This window comes from Xenopus laevis, chromosome 3L (genome assembly GCF_017654675.1).
Source record: "Xenopus laevis strain J_2021 chromosome 3L, Xenopus_laevis_v10.1, whole genome shotgun sequence".
NCBI lineage: Eukaryota > Metazoa > Chordata > Amphibia > Anura > Pipidae > Xenopus > Xenopus laevis.
In genome coordinates, this window is record NC_054375.1 from 15,975,068 (window position 1) to 15,993,968 (window position 18,901).

The 18,901-nt window shown below is 43.5% G+C and overlaps 1 protein-coding gene and 1 pseudogene across 1 annotated transcript; both read right to left on the bottom strand.

Moving 5' to 3' along the window:
• Nucleotides 1–14,524: 14,524 nt before the first annotated feature.
• On the bottom strand, nt 14,525–16,330 carry LOC121401393 (annotated as a pseudogene).
• Nucleotides 16,331–17,412: 1,082 nt separating this feature from the next.
• LOC121401396 (histone-lysine N-methyltransferase set-1-like) lies at nt 17,413–18,689 on the bottom strand. Its single transcript, XM_041586001.1, has 2 exons — nt 18,542–18,689; nt 17,413–18,443 (listed from the first exon to the last, which is right to left on the bottom strand). The coding sequence occupies exons 1-2, from the start codon at nt 18,555–18,557 to the stop codon at nt 17,812–17,814; spliced, it is 648 nt and encodes a 215-aa protein (XP_041441935.1). The 5' UTR covers nt 18,558–18,689; the 3' UTR covers nt 17,413–17,811.
• Nucleotides 18,690–18,901: the final 212 nt, after the last annotated feature.

The window sequence follows — 18,901 nt, forward strand, 5'->3', positions numbered from 1 at the left end:
TTGTTTCTCCCCCTTTTTTTTTAAGAAATAACAACATCATCTTGCCGACTGGTTTGTTTGTTGCCTTAAAGTGTACAAACCTGAACCACCGCATCTACGGAGGAAATGCTATGAAGTTCCAGACTAACATCGAGGGTCACAGAGGAGGGCACAGGACTGCCCGAGCGAGCAACTTGTGGGACGATTACTGAGAAGTAGGCATACTCAGTAGATGCGTGATGTAACCCAAGAGACTCCAGGTATGCTCGCCGGTCGCCCTCTTTTGGAGAAGAAATAGGATTTATCATAGTAGACAAACGCCTCAGTAGTAGTAGGGTGCCTCGGCAAATTGTGTTATTTTGTCCTAAGCCATTGTGTACTGTTTCTTCCTTCTGTCCTTTTAGGGGTCCTGATTGATTTAGGGCTAACTGTGAGCGCTGGTGGGAGACGCTTGGCTATGGCCTGGTATGTATTGATTGTGCGATACTATCTTCTGCCAGCTTTAGAGGTGTACCAAAGTGTTGTCAATGTCATTTGTGCCTATAGATGAGTCACTGTGTCTGTCGCCCTAATTATTTTCAGGGAACGCTGGTGAATTCAATAGTAAGCAGGCGTCATCAGAAGCTTCGTGCTGCTGTTTGAGCCAGCACGAGCCAAACAAAACGCCGCTGCCAGAAATGATGCAACCTAATCCTATGGAGGAATATCTCATGCTAATGGGTGATTTCGCTTTCTTTTAAGCACTGTGAAGTTTTACACTTAAAAAGTCTGTTGATCACTGTTTAGAATAAGTTGTTTGTCTCGTTTATTCTGATGTATTTTTGAAGCAGCTTGGTGACTGACAGAAATGGTGCTCGGGCTGAGACTCTGCGCCATAGGGCGAACTCTGAAACTGAGATGCCAAATCAGCAAACAGACCATTAGTCCATCGTGCGCATTGCATCATTGTGCACCAGAGACATCCAAGTTTGTTTGGGAAGAGGAGCAAGGAGGCGGTAGATAATGATGGGACAGTTGCTGATCGGAATGTATGTTGTATGCAGGTTGTATCGTAGTATGCTAAATTTATAAATGCCATTAATAAAGGGTCTGTGGACTAGGCAAGTGGTCCAGGGTGGGGCTGGTCTACCAGGCTAAAAAAAATATTGCCATGGAGCGCTGGTAGTTGGGTCTTATTTTGGGCTCTGTGCACTTGAAAATGCTATAATAATGGAATATCGCTGGCAAGTGATAGGCCCGCCACATATGGCTAGACAAATGAAACATGTTGCAGGTACTAATTTGACCTGCTAGAAGCAGAAGATCCAGATCCAAACTTAAGGAGCAATGCATTTACTGTGTGTGTGTTGTGTGTGTGTGTATATATATATATATATATATATATATCTATATATATATATATATATATATTATATACTATTTTCTATTTATATTGCCTGCTCTGATTCTTGTATTTGTCCAATCGTTCCTTTCAAAATAATACAGGGCTGCAAAATGAATTGGACTTGCAGAACAAGGCCTTGGAAAATGAGGGATGCTGGATTGTACAATGGCATCCATTGAATGCCCCACTCTCCTGAAAAGCTTTCACAATTTCTGACAACGTTCATTGGGTGTCGCTAGGTACATTACAGGGAGGTAAGTACTTACAAAATAATGGTTTATTGACTTCTACTTTTTTAGGCAAGCCATTCATTTTTAGGTCTGCTGCAGTTTTAATCGAGGCCTGATGTTTCGAATCAATTTTTTATTCATTTAGCCTTTGCTTATGGGGTAGCGCTTGCAGGATGACAGGGAATGTTTTTTAATGCTTTATTTTATGTTGCACTTTAGCCATCCCCACCAAAATATTAGCTCTAATGTTTTGCTAACAAAGTTCTATCCTCTTCATCTTTGGAAACATCCTAATTTTTTTTTCTTGTGTTCTTTTTAGGTGGAAGATGTCTCTAGGTTCCCTCTACCTCAATGAAGCCCACAAGATGCCAAACTTGGACATTTTTTTGAAGACCACTCAGAGGAACTAATGAGTTTTTCACAAGACTGCAAGAGAATTGTCCACACACCAGACCGCGTTCAGCTACTTGAAGCATGTGCTTGGTGAGTTTGTTAAATTCAGATAGAACAACCGAACTTGTCGTCAACTGATCCATCCCTATACAGTGGCCTGCAAAAAGTTTATCAAAGCCACCAATGCCCTCCAAGAAGGTCCAGTAAGGATATCCCCAGGAAGTTGTCAAGAAAAAGTAATGCCACATGAGCTATAGTGACATTTCCCTTCAGCCCTCTGCTTTTTTTTGAAGATTATAGATAACTATTTCTTGGTTTTATTTACAGGTACGCTTTTCCTTAGAGCGGTACAATAAGAATTCACCAGAGAATGCCGCAGCTATTTGTCCGTAGCAAAAGACTTCCTTTTTGAAAGCCCTGGATGCCACTAAACAATATGAGACAGGTGACAACATTAAATTTGAGATCTCTAAATTACCTTGAGAAGGCTACAGTATTTTGTTTACCATAGAGATCCGATGCTCGCTCCTCCCTGCTGAATTTTCATCCTTTTTGAAAGAAAGGATTTTTCATAGTAACAACCAGTATGTAGGCCCTCATTTTTTTTGTCCCTAACCATCTGTTTCTCTTGTCGTCTCAAGGGGACACAGGGACAGATGGGGTTAAGCTCCACCCTCTAGAGGCAGGACACTTAGAAATAAAAGGAAAAGGGGCCGTGCCATTATCATGGCTTAAACCCAAACCTAGAATAAACCATTCAGTTTTAAGTGTCCCCTGCTCCAAGAGGATTGGACAAAATTTTTCTCAACGAAATATTTTGCCCAGACATACTGGCAAATGAGGTCTCATCCGGAGCGCAGGGCTAACCTGTATCCTTTGTGGTGTGCCTTCCTACGAGGGATGCCCACCGGAGTCATTCTAGCATTAGCTATAACTGACGACAGGTCCGGGCAAACATTTTGCCCTGCATTTCCGTATGGGAGAGCAGAGGGGTCTAACCGGTGGCGGCAAAACTGTGAGTTAGCACCTTCTCAGTGTTTACCTCTGCTGGCTCTCCCTCCCCTTCCATCACCTACTACGGCTTCCCAGTCCCTGTCCGCCGGTTTTCTGCCTCCATGCCTCACTTCTTTACTATACGGGGGCTTCCGCCCCTTAGCGTCTAGCCCTTTCTCTCCTCCTTCGCGCAGCTGCGATGCGGAGGAGGAAGGGACGCGCCCACTGCGTTCCAGGCGCCATTTATTGTTTGCGCTCTGCAGGTGGAACGCATGGTTAGGCGCGCTTTCACAGAGGCGCTCCTAACTCCCTCTTTTTCCTTCTCCTCGTGCCGACTGTTCTTCATGCAGGCTGGCGCACTTCTGAGCGCATCGGACTGGCAGGAGCCACAGGACAGGGAGGAGATCTCCTACAGGACGCGCGCAGTTAACCCTTCCATTTCCAGGTACAGCGCCTACAGCCGTGCCGCAATTAACCTTCCATTGCCAGGGTTTCAGCGCATTACAGCCTAAACAGTACACTTACTACCATTCAGCAGGTAATCCGACACCGCTATAATGGCAGAGGTAGTCCAGGGGGACTTTTCCCTAGGGCAGGGGGAGAGGCACCCAGCAAAAGCAGAGCACAAATTACAATATTTCACCTGGCAAAACTGCAGGACTTAAAATACAAGGGGTCACGGTTGAGCCCCCTCTGCAGGCTTGGCAAAAAGGGGGTGTCTTCTGCTCCTCCCAGGTAGACAAATCTGATCCTGGTGACAGCACGGGAACTCGGGGGACCCCCACCCCGAGTCTCTCTGCCCAGACCCCTCTTCCTGGCCCTCTAAAAATCTGGGCCTCCAGCCCCCCTTTGGGCTCTTCAACTTTCTCAGTCCTTAGCTTCCTTACAGAATCTCCCTTCCATTGCTGATACTCTAGGTAAAAGCCTTGGCCAAGTCTTGGACCATACATCCAACGGGCAAACGCAAAAGATCGGAGAAGTCCAAGGGCACATTAGCACCATACTCCGTCCGAGGACTCCGCTCTGGAGGGAGTCCTCTCACTCCGACGGTGATTGCCCCTTGCCGAGTTCTCTTTGGACGCAGAGGAGGTCAAACGAAGGAGGGTCCGCGGGCCGTGACGTTTCAACATGACGTTGAATCGCATTATTCAAGGGTTACCGAGATTCTCAAGGTCACCCCTTCAATAGGAATTACTTGAAGAGATAACTGCCTGGGGGCGGCAAAATATGCAAAAGTAGATTTTTTTTTGCTGGGGAGCGCATTTTAGGGTCCCCAAGATGCAATTCTAGATATAATTTTTGTAATGAAATTTTTTATTATGCTAGAACCGAAAACGCCATTACCCACTGGTGTAATTCTAAGCAAAATCATACTTTGAAACCGTGATTCTGAGGAAGTGAGTGCGCTGTGGTTCGGTGTGACCGGCATGCTCAAGGGCAAAACCAAACAAACGAAGAAACTGAGAATGACGGATCCGATAACAGCGTGGCGCGTTATTTCTGATTACCGCGGGAAACCGCGCAGGTGAATTGGCGGAGAGAAAAAGAAATATTGTTATTATTTGGTAATTTCCGAAGTTTTGAAGGTGGGTAAGTGAGGAAGGTCTCATCGAGGGGGGGACACAGATTTTGAGCACCTGACTGCACCGTATGCCGTATATGTGCGCGGTAGATAGGGCATTGTTTAGGGGACGCAAAACGCGCGTTTTTTGGTAACCTGCTAGTATATGATAAGGGAATTACTCCCAAAACCATCCTCTAAACACCTTCAAATTTGCTCACTGGTTGTTTCATGAATATTCCCTGGAATAAGTATTTTCAATTTTCAGCCTTTGAAACGTAAAGGAGCCTTCACAGGAATTTTTTTAGAAACCGCTATTTTGATGTCAATGCTAAATCTGATGCGCGTCTATATTGTGGTTTCTCGAAAACGGCTAATGGTAGGAACGAGGAATTTTGCACACACATGTAAGGGGAACACACAGCATAAACTGCCAAGTTTTTCAAAACTTCTGCATTTTAATGATTGAGCTTTCTAGTGCGATTTTAGTGGCGCGTTTTCGCATTTTGCCTTGTATACTAGAAGTTTAGTAATTTTTTATATTACGAAAAACTTGCTTGTCAAAAATTTTGAAATTTATCAGAGATGTTTTAGAATGAATAAAAAGTTTGCACAAAAAATTGGAGTGCTATGTTGCACGGAGGCTGAAAAAAAATATTCGCCAACGTTCCATCCATTTTTAAGAATTAAAAATCAAAATGAGGGCCATTGCTTTTTAACATGGGGCCATTGATTTCATGGAGGAGTGATGTTACCATCTGATTTATGATTAAATTCTAATTTTTCCAAAGGAGGTTGGAAAGCATGAAACTAGCGCGCATGTTACACTAAGGACATTGGGGTCCTACTGTATTGCAAATTTGGGGTTCACTAAATTACATGCCATCTCAATGGAATATCCAGTCAAATTATGAACCCAAAAACAGTGCACCCCAACAATGTCAGAGGATCCCAACTCGCAGGAGAGTTTTGGGGACAGTCACAGAGTTATATTTCCTGAACATTTGATGCTACTAGCTAAAAAGGGCTAAGGGTCGTGGTGACTGCAGAAAGTGTTCTGTTCATCATTGAATATTGCTTGGGAGGAGATGCTGTAACTGTTGTGAGAACACTAGATGTTCCCACCGTGGACACACTGTTACGACCCTCACAATATCTGTGAAATGGCAATTACAATGACGAGATGTAGAAAGCTGATATCTCAGCAACCACAACAGATAGAAAGATGAAATTACTCAAGTGAAAAGCATATTATTGATGGTGCCACCACACCAAATTTTGGAGATGACCTTCATTATTTTAGCGGCCATTTAATTCAAACTCTGAATCCAAAATCCGGATAACCACAAATCTCAGGAGCCTAAAATTGGGCAGGCATGCTAAGGGAGGACTAGACTGCTTTTCCTGAAAATTCTTATGGCTTGTACCTTTGTGGTTAAATGGAGTTTCAGGGGTCATAATCATACATAGATGCCTGACCCCAAAAACGGTGCAACCCAAGATGCCAGGAATCCAAAAACTCTGCAGGAATGTTGGGATAGTATAGGAGTGTTAGTACCTGAACATTTGGTGATACTAGCTCAAAAGGCTGGTGCTAAATGGGCCTGTGAAAATGTCCATTTTTTCATTGAATGTTGCTAGGGAGAGATCCTAGTAACTGTGTGAGAACACTAGGATGTTCCCACCTGGACACACTGTACGACCCCTCACAATATCTGTGAATGGCAATTACAATGAGAGATGTAGAAAGCTGATATCTCAGCAACCACAACAGATAGAAAGATGAAAATTACTCTAGCGATAAAGCATATCACAAGGTGCCACCATCCCAATTTTGGGGGCATTGCAGCCTACGGTCTGGTCGCCATTTTGTTTTAAATTCTGAACCCCAAAACCGGGAACCCCAAAATCAAAGCAGCCCCAAAACTGGTAGGTGTGCTGCTGGAGGTCCAGTCTTCTTTCCCTGAAAATTTGGTGATGCTTACTCGAAAGGATCATGGTGAACAGGCTCTTTAACAGCTGGTGCCCCTGATGGCAACCACTAGTGACTTTTCTACAATACAAGTCAATGGGGTTATAAATCGGGGCTTGAAAGCACATATCTCTATGCAACCTTAACAGATAGAAGAAGAAAATTGCCACAGTGATAAAGCCACTTCACAATGTGCCACCAAACCCATTCTTTGGCGGGGCATTGCAAGGCCTACGGTCTGTTCGCCATTTGTTTTTAAAGTTGGAACCCCACAAACCGGGAACCCCAAAATCCAAGCCAGCTCCAGCCCCAAATTGTGAAAGGTAGGCTGCCTGCTGGAGGTAGGACCAGTCTTCTTTCCCTGAAAAATTTTGTGATCTAACTCAAAAGAATCACAGTTAACAGGCCTCTCAATCTCATTCTGAACTTTGATCAAGTCACTAGCTGAGTGTCACTGATGCAAACCACTAGCGTCTTTCTACAATACAATGTCAATGGGTGTTTATTAATTGTTGATAATAAGAATAGCCACATATCTCTTGCAACCTTAAACAGATAGTGAAGAAGAAAATCCAGCCTAAACGATAATAAAGCCCATTCACACATCCCCCATTCCCAATTTTGGAAGGTGCATTGCACCTACGTATTATCTGGTTCGCCATGTTTGTTTTAAATTCTGAACACCCAAAACCGGAGAACCCCCAAAATCAAAGCAGCCCCAAACTGCGTTAGGCTGTGCGGCTGGAGGTCCAGTCATTCTTTCCTCTGAAAAATTTCGTTGATGCTTACCGCAAAGATCATTGGTAACAGGCTCTTTAACAGCTAGGTGCCCCTGATAGGCACAACTAGCGTCTTTTCTACAGATCAACGTCAATGTGGGTTTATAATCGGGCTTTGAAAGCACATATCTCTGCAACCTTAAACAGATAGGAAGAAGAAAATCCAGATGAATAAAAGCCCATCACAAGTGCCACCATCCAATTTGGGGCGGCATGACAGCCTACGTCTGTCGCCATTTGTTTTAAATTATGAACCGCCCAAAACCCGGGAACCCTAAAATCAAAGGCAGCCCCTAAAACTGGTATAGCATGCTGCTGCTGAGAGGTTCCCATTTCTTTTCCCTGAAAATTTGGTGATGCATTCTCGGAAAGATCATTGGTGAACAGGCTCTTAAACAGCTTGGGGCCCCTGAATGCAACAACTATTGGACTTTTCTACAATACATCAATGGGGTTATAATCGGGTGCTTTGAAAGCACATATCTCTGTCAACCTTAAAAATAGGAAGAAGAAAATCCCACATGAATTAAAGCCCTTCACAAAGGTGCCACCAAACCCATTTTGGGGCTTCAGCCTACCGGTTCTCGTTGCCATTTTGTTTTTAAAGTTGGAACCCCAAAAAACCGAAACAATAGCGAGACAACCCCAAAATCCAAAGCAGAACCCCCAAAATGATAAGTTTACTGCTCTGGAGACCAGTCTTCTTCCCGAAATTTTGATGCTAACTCCAAAGGATCACAATAACAGGCTCTCAATCTCATTCAACTTTAAGAAGTCACTAGCTGGTGTCGACTGATGGCACCAAACTAGCGTCTTTTCTACAATACAAGTCAATGGGTTATAATTGGGGATATAGAAGCACAATTCTCTGCAACCTTAAGGTGGGAACTTCTTGCCATTTTCTGTCTACTGCCTGAAAAAAAAAGGCCAAGTATGATTGTCCCAAGCCTTAGAATCTCTCCCTTGCGCTTGAGAGCACTAAACAATCAAGGAGCCCAAGGAAAGTTCTCTATGGGCCAGTTAACTCTCATCTGTTGTGCATCCACCACCCAACAGAATCCCCAGAGAAAGAGCTATCAATCTGTCTCAATCCTTTCCGTGTCGCGGCGGGGTGAGAGCGGTTCGTTTGATGTCAAATTAACAGCCGCAGCTGCCACTTCCTGTGGGTCTGCCCGTTCCTCAATTCCCTTTAAGTTTCAGCTTCTACTGCAACCATACTCCCCCCGCGAACCCAAAGACTTGGTTTCCCGGAAGCTGCTCGCGGGGCTCATGGGAATAAGCGCGCGCGATTTCGCTAGTCCGGCATCGTTTCATGGTCGGAACTACGACGGTATCTGATCGTTCCGAACCTCCGACTTTTCGTTCTTTGAATTAATGATGAAAACATTCTTGGCAAATGCTTTCGCTTTGGTTCGTCTTGCGCCGAGCGTTTCCCAAGAATTCACCTCTCAGCGGCACAATACTGGAATGCCCACCAGGCTCCGTCCCCTCTTAATCATGGCCCCAGTTGCCTGAAAACCAAAACAAAAATAGAACCGGAATCCTATTCCATTAATTCCTAGCTGAAGTATCCACGGCGACGCGGCCCTGCTTGGGAACACTCTAGATTTTTTCAAAGTAAACGCTCGCCCCGGACACTCAGTCAGAGCATCGTGGAGGCGCCAGAGAGGCAGGGGCTGGGACACTGGGCGGGTAGCTCGCCTCGCGGCGGACCCTGCCCAGCCTCGATCCCAAGATCCAACATAACGAGCTTTTTAACATGCCAGCAGCAACTTTTTAAATATACCTATTACTGAAATTACCGCGGCTGTGCAAACTTGCCCTCCCTCCAAAAGATCCTCAGTTAAATCGGATTTAAAGATGACTCATTTCCAATACAGGGCCTTCGAAAAAGAAGTCCTTATTGTTATTTTTTCGGTTCACACCCTCCCGCGTCGGTTAAGTAATGCGGTAATTGCGCGCCTGCTGCCTTCCTGATGTGGTAGCCGTTTCTCAGGCTCCCTCTCCGGGCAATCGAACCCTGATTCCGTTTACCCGTGTCACCATTGTTCAGCAGCCAGAAGAAAAGTACCATCGAAAGTTATAGGGCCAGACATGACCGAATACGTTGTTTATCGTCCCGTCACGCGTGGGACGTGTGCATCGGCCAGGAGTATCTAGATCACCAAAGCTGGCCGGGCCGGGCCCCCGGATTGTTTTTGGTCTATAAATGCGACGATCCCTGGGGTCAGCGCTCCGGTGGACAGAAAGGCCCAAGCATGTTTCCCAAAGCAGCTGTCATTCCCTTCCCTGCTCCAGGTGAGCCCTACAATCTAGTCTGAGGAGGAGACAGCCTCGAGGCAGTAACCTTCTTTGCTCAGCAAATCATGAATGGTTTTGTGAAGGTGGGGCTTTTGACCATTTTCTCAAACTGCTGAAAAAGGCCCGAGCATGTCCAAAGCCCTAGCATCTCCTCCTGGCTTCATTGACACTAACAATTCAAGCCACAAGAAAGTCTTGGATGGGCCAGCAACTCACCTATCATTCATCGATTTAGCGGGACCTAGGCCTATTTCACAGATGCTGGCAAAGGACCTCAGCATTTCAGCAAGCCCCTTGCATCCCCGCTCACTGGGCTTCAGTGCCCGAGCAATTTGCGGCCAAAATAGATAGCCTTGGATGGGACCATGCACGTTTACGGTAAACTTGCACTGCCGGGCATGTCTGCCAGAACTCCATACTCTTTTGTGAATGAGAGATGCCAAGGGTAAACATAAGCAATCCAACCCTGGAAGGTCTGTAGCGATAGGACCCCTCATTAAACCATGGTCCATACAGATTTGGCCAGAAGCTAGTGCCCAGCAATGTACAGTTATCATTGGGCTAGCAAGCATGCTGGGATGTGTATGCTAACGCCAGAAGTTAGCACAACAAGCTAGATCTCTTCTCACTGCCCAAAACAGCTGAGTTTGATGGGACATTGTGGGAAAGCTGCAAGGTAAACTTACTGGTGTAAACTAACACTACCATGATCCCCACTGTCTTCATATATAGCAGGAATATTGCTGGCAGGCAAGGGCCCAGCACCAACAGAAAGCGATGATGGGGGGTTGTATTCTTTGAATTGGTTGGGAAAAGCTGTTGCAGGGCTGGGGTCTTCAATTTAATGAGCTGAGAAGCACAACCGATTGTTAGCCCTGCCAAGCAAACATCTCCCCCCACCTCGCCCCAACCAGGGTGACAGCTAGGGAGTATACAGTCCTGTTGTTTGTACTGCCTAACCACCTCTGTGATCTACTCAATTATTTTCTACCAATATATTATGACATGACTATTCTGCTAGTAACAGACCTAGCACCCATGTAAATAGCACATCCAGTTGACCGAGAGCTTGAAGCCAACTATTCTATTTCTTGTATAGCCTTGGACAATTAGGCCCAGTTGGTGGTTATTGGCCTTTCACAACTGTGTGGCATTTACTGCCACCATAGCTAAGCCTAAAAAAGTGAGTTGACCGGTCTGCGAGGTCTCTGCTGCCAGTATCTCCGAGCTTCCCCTTTACTTTGGGCTTCAGTTGTCCCTAGCAATTTTTTCATTGTAATGTTCTAGGAGAGATCAACCTAGTAACTGTTTGAAACACTAGATGTTCCCACCCTGCGACACATTGTTGAAGCCCTCACAATAATCGTTAATGGCAAATTACAATGAGAGATGCTTAGAAGAAGAAAGCTGAAAATCTCAGCAACCAACAATAATAAAAGATGATGAAAATTACTCAAATGAATAAAGCATATCATTGATGTGCCACCACACCAATTTTGGAGACGTCGACCATTATTCTATGGCCCATTTTTAATTCAAACTTCTGAACAACCCAAACGGAATCACCACAAATCACAGGAGCTAAAACTTGGGCAGCATGCTAATGAGACAGACTGCTTCCCTGAAAATGTTACTTACCTCTTGGTTAAGATCATACAAAGTGCTGTTGGTACATAGGTGTAAGCGGTCAACTTCTTGAGTACAGCTCCACCTCACCCAGATCCCTAGTGATGTTTGGAAAGCTATAAAACATCAGAATAGTTTAACTGAGCTGATGAATTAAAGATAAACATGTTGGGTTTTTTCAGAGGAACAAAACATTGTATTCATTTTATTCAAATTACACAACGATCCAAAAGAATTGCCCAATAATAAAACAATCATTTATTAAAAAAACTTTAAGACAAGTTAACATTTTATTCCCTTCCCTTTCCAAGGAAGGCGAAAACAAAACCCAGCCAGTTTTTAATCATGCGGTGAGAAAAAATGCCTCCCTACCCCACATATTGGCGATCGGATTGATTTCCCTGGAAAAATTAGTCTTTAACGTGTATAGTCATTATTACAACAAAATGTTCCCCATGTTTTCAGTCTCTTCCATCTTCTTTGAACTTATTTTAATTAGTTATGGAATCATGATGACAAGTTGGTTAAGTCTGTTTATGAGTCTTGATTTGATGTCGCCAACAAGTTGTAAAAACTAGCAGGTCAAAGTGCACCGTCGGCACCCTAACCAGAACAGATGCCAAGTTTCCCTGGTCTCAGCTTCACCAGTTAGTGTGACCGCCTTATGGCTTCGGGAAGGAGCCCCAGCTTACTCAGATGCCACCTGGACTTAATAGAGGAACAGGCCAGAGTTCTTCAGGCCAAAAGGGCACGACTGTGTTTAGTCATAGAGTTATTTTCCTTCACATTCAAGTTGCACCCAAACCACCCAGAACAGATCAATTCCCTGCTCAGCTCCCAGTATTTGTGACCGCCTTTGCTTCGCGGAGGAGCCCTCAGCCTACTCAGATGCCACCGACTTAATGAGAGGAACAGGCAAGGAGTTTCTCCAGCAAAGGGGCACGACTGGTTTAATCATAGAATTATTTTCCTCACATCAAGTTTGGCACCCTTAAACCAGAACAGATGCTTCCTGTTCTCGGCTTCACCAGTAGTGTGACCGCCTTTTGGCTTCGGAGGACGCCTCAGCTACTCAGATGCCACCTGACTTAACGAGAGGACAGGGCGAGAGTTTCTGCAGCAAAGGGGCACGACTGTTGTTTAAGTCATAAGAGTTATTTTCCTCACATCAAGTTTGATCACATGTACAAAGTTTGAGGGTATCTACTCATCAATCCATGGTAGATCTGCCCCCTCCCCAGAAAAGGACTTCCGTGTGACTCCATAATCAAACAGCAATTCTGTTCCAGCATCAATGGCCTTGTTTGCCGAAAACAAAATGTGCGGCCTTGTGTCATCCGGGAAATATTTTACCATAGGTTTAAGGTTTGGCCTTTTACGAGAGTGATTAATTTTTCTCCCGTAAGTTGTCGGTAGCTCACTGTGACAGGAGCAAGGGACATTTTGGGCATCGATACAGAGTCTTTTATTCCCTCTGTCCAAGAAGAAATATAAGTATCCCATTTCATTCTGTTCCACCGACTCATCAGCCGTTCCCCTTCCTTTGCTGAAATGACCGGCCCATGGTAGTCACAAATGTAGTCTCCTTTTTTAAAGTCCTGGAGAGTTACTACTTTCTGTCCTTTGACAGGATCATCCACAACAGCTAATCCTGGCCACTGTTGAGTCTTGACAAAACTTTGTATTTTTCTTTCAATGGCATCAGGTTTTGGCTTTTCGCTGGCCTCCCAGTACAGCAGGATGTCTTCCACAGTTGGGCATGCTTAAGCCACCCTTGCCGCTTCAGGTAGCTCTGGACTTGGCTGGGGGTTGGCTTTTCATGCTTGTAATGTGCTGCAATAAAATTAAACAAAAAAGGTTTGTACCGTTGCAAAAAAAAAAAAAAAAAAAACGTAGAAAATGACACAAAGACGCTTGAATGAATCTTACCAATGATGACAATCCAGGATCTGTTTCTGTCGCCTCCTCCATCTGTCGTAGCAGTATCTCCCGTGTAATTCTGAAACTGCCTGGCATTCTTTCAGTCTTGGCCATCGGTGTCAGGCTCCACTGGATATATTTCCTCCAGGTTCTTGTATGCTTATTCTTTTCTGATTGGTGTGCCGAATGCTCACCGAATGCTCACCCTCTCTGGAAAAAAACAAGTTTATGTTATAAAAAAATTATATTATACATACGGAGTAACATACATCACAATAAATAGGGAGTTGCATACATCACAATAAACACTGGTACAGAAGGTGAGTTAGGCTCTGTGCCAGAAAGAGCTTACAATCTAAAGGGAAGATATACACAAGGTGTGGAGAGGCAAAGATTAGAGTTAAGTGGGTGAGAGATGTGTAGTGTATGTGGTATTGCATTGGGTAGTTAATAGTGAAGGTAGTGCATTTTAAGGGAATTCTTGAAAGCAGAAAGCTTGGGAGAAATTCGGACAGACTACTGCCAATGATGATGCTCACTCCATTAGCTAAACTTACCTTGAGTGTGAGGGTTCGACCCATGTCCTCTGCAGCTCACTCACTCTGATGGCAGCACGTATATAGTCGTTAATGCTGCTCTCATCCCGACTTGAATCTGCCTTCAGATATCTTTTAATGAGATCCTGGTCCCTCAAGTTGCTGTCACTGATGACTTTTGTAAAAATGTCCAGTGTTTCCTGCCCGCTGGCCAAAACAAGCATCAAACCTACAGGGTAAAGAACATATTAGCGTGGTGCACTGGTAGACCATAAATAATGTTATATGACATAGTTACATAGTTACATTGGTTGAAAAAAAGACAAAGTCCATCAAGTTCAATCCCTCCAAATGAAAACCCAGCATCCATACACACCCTCTATACTTTCACATAAATTATATACCCATACCTATACTAACTATAGAGTTTAGTATCACAATAGCCTTTGATAATATGTCTATCCAAGAAATAATCCAAGCCTTAAAGGCATTAACAGAATCAGCCATCACAACATCACCCGGCAGTGCATTCCACAATCTCACTGTCCTGACTGTGAAAACCCCCACGTTGCTTCAAATGAAAGTTATTTTCTTCTAGTTTAAAGGGTGCCCTCTGGTACGGTGATCCACTTTATGGGTAAAAAGGTCTCCTGCTATTTGTCTATAGTGTCCTCTAATGTATTTGTAAAGTGTAATCATGTCCCCTCGCAAGCGCCTTTTTTCCAGAGAAAACAACCCCCAACCTTGACAGTCTACCCTCATAATTTAAATCTTCCATCCCTCTAACCAGTTTAGTTGCACGTCTCTGTACTGTATCCAGCTCATTTATATCCCTCTTAAGGACTGGATTCCAAAACTGCACTGCATACTCCAGGTGAGGCCTCACCAGGGACATGAAAGACTATATTGACAGAAGAAAAATAACTTACCTTTCTTGAAATCTGCGGACATCGGATGTTGGGTTCTTGATTTTTTGTCCTTTACTGGAGACAAAAAAATATTAGTTTTCTCCTTTCAAGCTTCTCTTGATAAAAATTGGTCGTACTCTTCTGAAGAAGGTGTCAAACCACATCTCTTCTGCTTCTTGAAGGACTACGATATGCTCTCTTTCAGCCTTCACCTTTATGACAGCTGCTACGCTGCCTGTAGCGTGTCCCTGGTAACGTGTCCTTTCCAGCCACTGTTGAACCTGTTGAAGAAAATGTGTTTAAACCAATTTGTTCAAACCAGTATAACTCTGCACTAGTGTAAGTAACTTTTGAAGTACTTACAGTCATGTTCAGAAGGACACTTGGCTTCTGTAGGTGCTGCAAAGTCAAGAGAGCCTCTAAGTAGAAGAGCACCAATGTCATGTCCCTCTCTTCTAAATCAGTCTTGACATTGGCCCGATCAATTACTGCCACAAAATATGGGTGTGCGTTGGTCAGAACTTCCTGGCACTCCTTTGGATTTGTCGCCTTTCTGTAAAAAGAGAAATACCAAAGTTAAATTTAGTAAACAGGTTTACTATCTACCTGTTTGGTAATTTCCTATACCATAACACCTCATGGTGTGGAGTGGACCTGAAGATGATTTGAAGGGATTCTTAAACTATGTTAATGATGCAACATCATACAAAGAGTATTGATTTTCTGGATTTAACTTTTTATGTGGAAAAATATGTGATTATGTCAAAATTATATAGGAAAGAAGTAGCAGGAAATACTATCTTACGGAAGGACTCAATTCCATATGCCCAACTGGTGAGAATATATATATAGTTTTGGAAATGCTTTAGAAATGTTCTGAATCCAAGCCACTGTTGGAGAATAGAAGGGAGATGTGATAAATTGTAGTTAAGACAGTGGCCCTGGAATCTGTGTGAATCAAACTACCTAAACTGGAATCGAGTCATTATAAATAGAAACCCAGTAATCAGTATAAATTAGATCTGTAAGTATTTAAGGGACAGGATTAGCACTATGCCACACCTCCTCTGATGAAGCGCACAGCTGCGCGAAATGCGTCAGGAGGGTGTGGCCTCACATAAGGTAGGCAAGCTGGGGGGCAGACACTGCACTGCACTGTGGTATATTGAATTGTATTTTGATATGTATTTTGATATGTGATTTGTGAAATTTAAAGCACTTATGTTTAAATGAGTACCTGCACATGTTTCATTAATTAGATATACCATAACACCTACAGTTAATGAGACTCACCTTCCCACAGATTTTTCCTTGTATGTTGTCCTCTGGACCTCCATCATACGTTTCAAGAATGACTCAATCGACCCACGCAGAGATGAATCCTCTTCCAACAGTTGAGGATCTGAGGTGACGTAACTTATAAATTTCTTGACTGCACCGATGTAGTTACGTAATGTCGCCTTGCTGGCTGCCGAAGCTCCAATTTCTTTAAAGCTCTTCTGCATGCTCCTCTCAATGTTGTGTATGCAGCTAACCGAAGCTTCGTTTGGGTTGACAAAATACAGCCACCTTGAAACATTTTGAACCTGAAAGCAGAAGGTTATAACAAGGTTATTTATCTTTAAATATGTAATTTAAAGTTAAAATCAGTAACACCATTTCAGTATTAAATGACATGTCAAACCCTTTTCACAAAAATGTAATCAATGAACAGCGTCTCTGAAATCTTTAGATAACTGCCACTCTGGTTGTTAAAGGTTAACAGTAAGGCTGCAGTATCCCCTTAATCAGCTACAAATCCTTCTACTACATTAAACTACTCTGCCCCCCCCTCAGGAATTTTCTTTGGCTCTTGGCTCAGAGAGCATGCTCAGATCCTTTCAGCTCAGATTACATAACACACCCTCCAGACTAACAGCCAATGAAGAGAGAGCATCACTGGTTCCCACAGAAATTACAGTGCTCAAACCCAGCAGAACTTTTTTTTTTTTTTATCAAAGTATGTTGTGCCTGTGTAAACCTGCATTCTGCATTACATGTCTTATTTCAGATGATAATGTATCAGAGGGAAAATGGCCGCCAGGTGAAAGCTGCTATTTGTTTTAGGAAAATGTGATGGCGCTGGCAAATAGAGGGGGTATGTGCAGTACAAATGATGCAGTTTGGGTGCCGAAGATATGCCCAACTTATATACAGGGTAGGAAAATGTAGGCCTTACATGCCCTTTTAACAGTACCTCGTGTTTGATTCCGGATTTTGCATATTTTTTCTCCAGGTACCTTCTGAACCCTACATAACAATGGCAACTGGCTTCAAAGGCCTAACCTTTGAAGGTGGCCAGTAGACAAGTTCTGAAGTACTGAATTAATCCCCCTGGTACCTGCATATGGATCAGCAATGGTGTGAAAGAATATTAAGATGTAGTAGATGGTTAAACACAATGGCAACTGGAATCTAGTGTGAAGGTGGCCAGCAGACAGAGCATGTTGATTGTACAGACATGACAAACTCTGAATGAAACACACTCATATCTTTAAAAGTGGGGGCCGTGCAACCTACTGTCTGGCCGCCATTTGTTTTTAAAATCTGAACCCCAAAACTGGGAACCCCAAAATCAAAGCAGCCCTGAAATGGGTGGGAATGCTGATGGAGCTTGCGTCTTCTTTCCCTATCAATTTGGCACTGCTATCTAATAGGGTGCTTTGATTTTGGGGTTCCAAAACCGGGAAAACAAGTCAATGTGGATTATAGTTGGGGATTAGAGAGCATAGATATCAATTACACATAATACCCAAAAACTTAAACATAGAATCAAAATTTTTTAAACAAAAATGAAACTGTAAACATATTTATTTTAGCAACAAATAAACAATGCAGTTTTAAAATTTCACTATATAGATGAGTTTTTAATTAGTTATGGAACTCATGGATGGAAGTATTAAGTCTGTTTAGAGTCTTGATTGATGTGCCAACAAGTGTAGAGACTAGCATGTCAAAGTGTCACGGTCGGCACCCTAAACCAGAACAGATGCTCCTGGTCTCGGCTTCACCAGTAGTGTGACCGCCTTTGGCTTCGGGAGGAGCGCTCAGCTTACTCAGATGCCACCTGGACTTAACGAGAGGAACAGGGCGAGGAGTTCTGGCAGCAAAGGGGCACGACTGTTGTTTAAGTCATAAGAGTTATTTTCCTCACATCAAGTTTGATCACATGTACAAAGTTTGAGGGTATCTACTCATCAATCCATGGTAGATCTGCCCCCTCCCCAGAAAAGGACTTCCGTGTGACTCCATAATCAAACAGCAATTCTGTTCCAGCATCAATGGCCTTGTTTGCCGAAAACAAAATGTGCGGCCTTGTGTCATCCGGGAAATATTTTACCATAGGTTTAAGGTTTGGCCTTTTACGAGAGTGATTAATTTTTCTCCCGTAAGTTGTCGGTAGCTCACTGTGACAGGAGCAAGGGACATTTTGGGCATCGATACAGAGTCTTTTATTCCCTCTGTCCAAGAAGAAATATAAGTATCCCATTTCATTCTGTTCCACCGACCTCATCAGCCGTTCCCCTTCCTTTGCTGAAATGACCGGCCCATGGTAGTCACAAATGTAGTCTCCTTTTTTAAAGTCCTGGAGAGTTACTACTTTCTGTCCTTTGACAGGATCATCCACAACAGCTAATCCTGGCCACTGTTGAGTCTTGACAAAACTTTGTATTTTTCTTTCAATGGCATCAGGTTTTGGCTTTTCGCTGGCCTCCCAGTACAGCAGGATGTCTTCCACAGTTGGGGCATGCTTAAGCCACCCTTGCCGCTTCAGGTAGCTCTGGACTTGGCTGGGGGTTGGCTTTTCATGCTTGTAATGTGCTGCAATAAAATTAAACAAAAAAGGTTTGTACCGTTGCAAAAAAAAAAAAAAAAAAAAACCATAGAAAATGACACAAAGACGCTTGAATGAATCTTACCAATGATGACATCCATACGGATCTGTTTCTGTCGCCTCCTCCATCTGTCGTAGCAGTATCTCCCGTGTAATTCTGAAACTGCCTGGCATTCTTTCAGTCTTGGGCCATCGGTGTCAGGCTCCACTGGATATATTTCCTCCAGGTTCTTGTATGCTTATTCTTTTTCTGATTGGTGTGCCGAATGCTCACCCTCTCTGGAAAAAAACAAGTTTATGTTATAAAAGAATTATATTATATACATACGGAGTAACATACATCACAATAAATAGGGAGTTGCATACATCACAATAAACACTGGTACAGAAGGTGAGTTAGGCTCTGTGCAGAAAGAGCTTACAATCTAAAGGGAAGGGAATGATA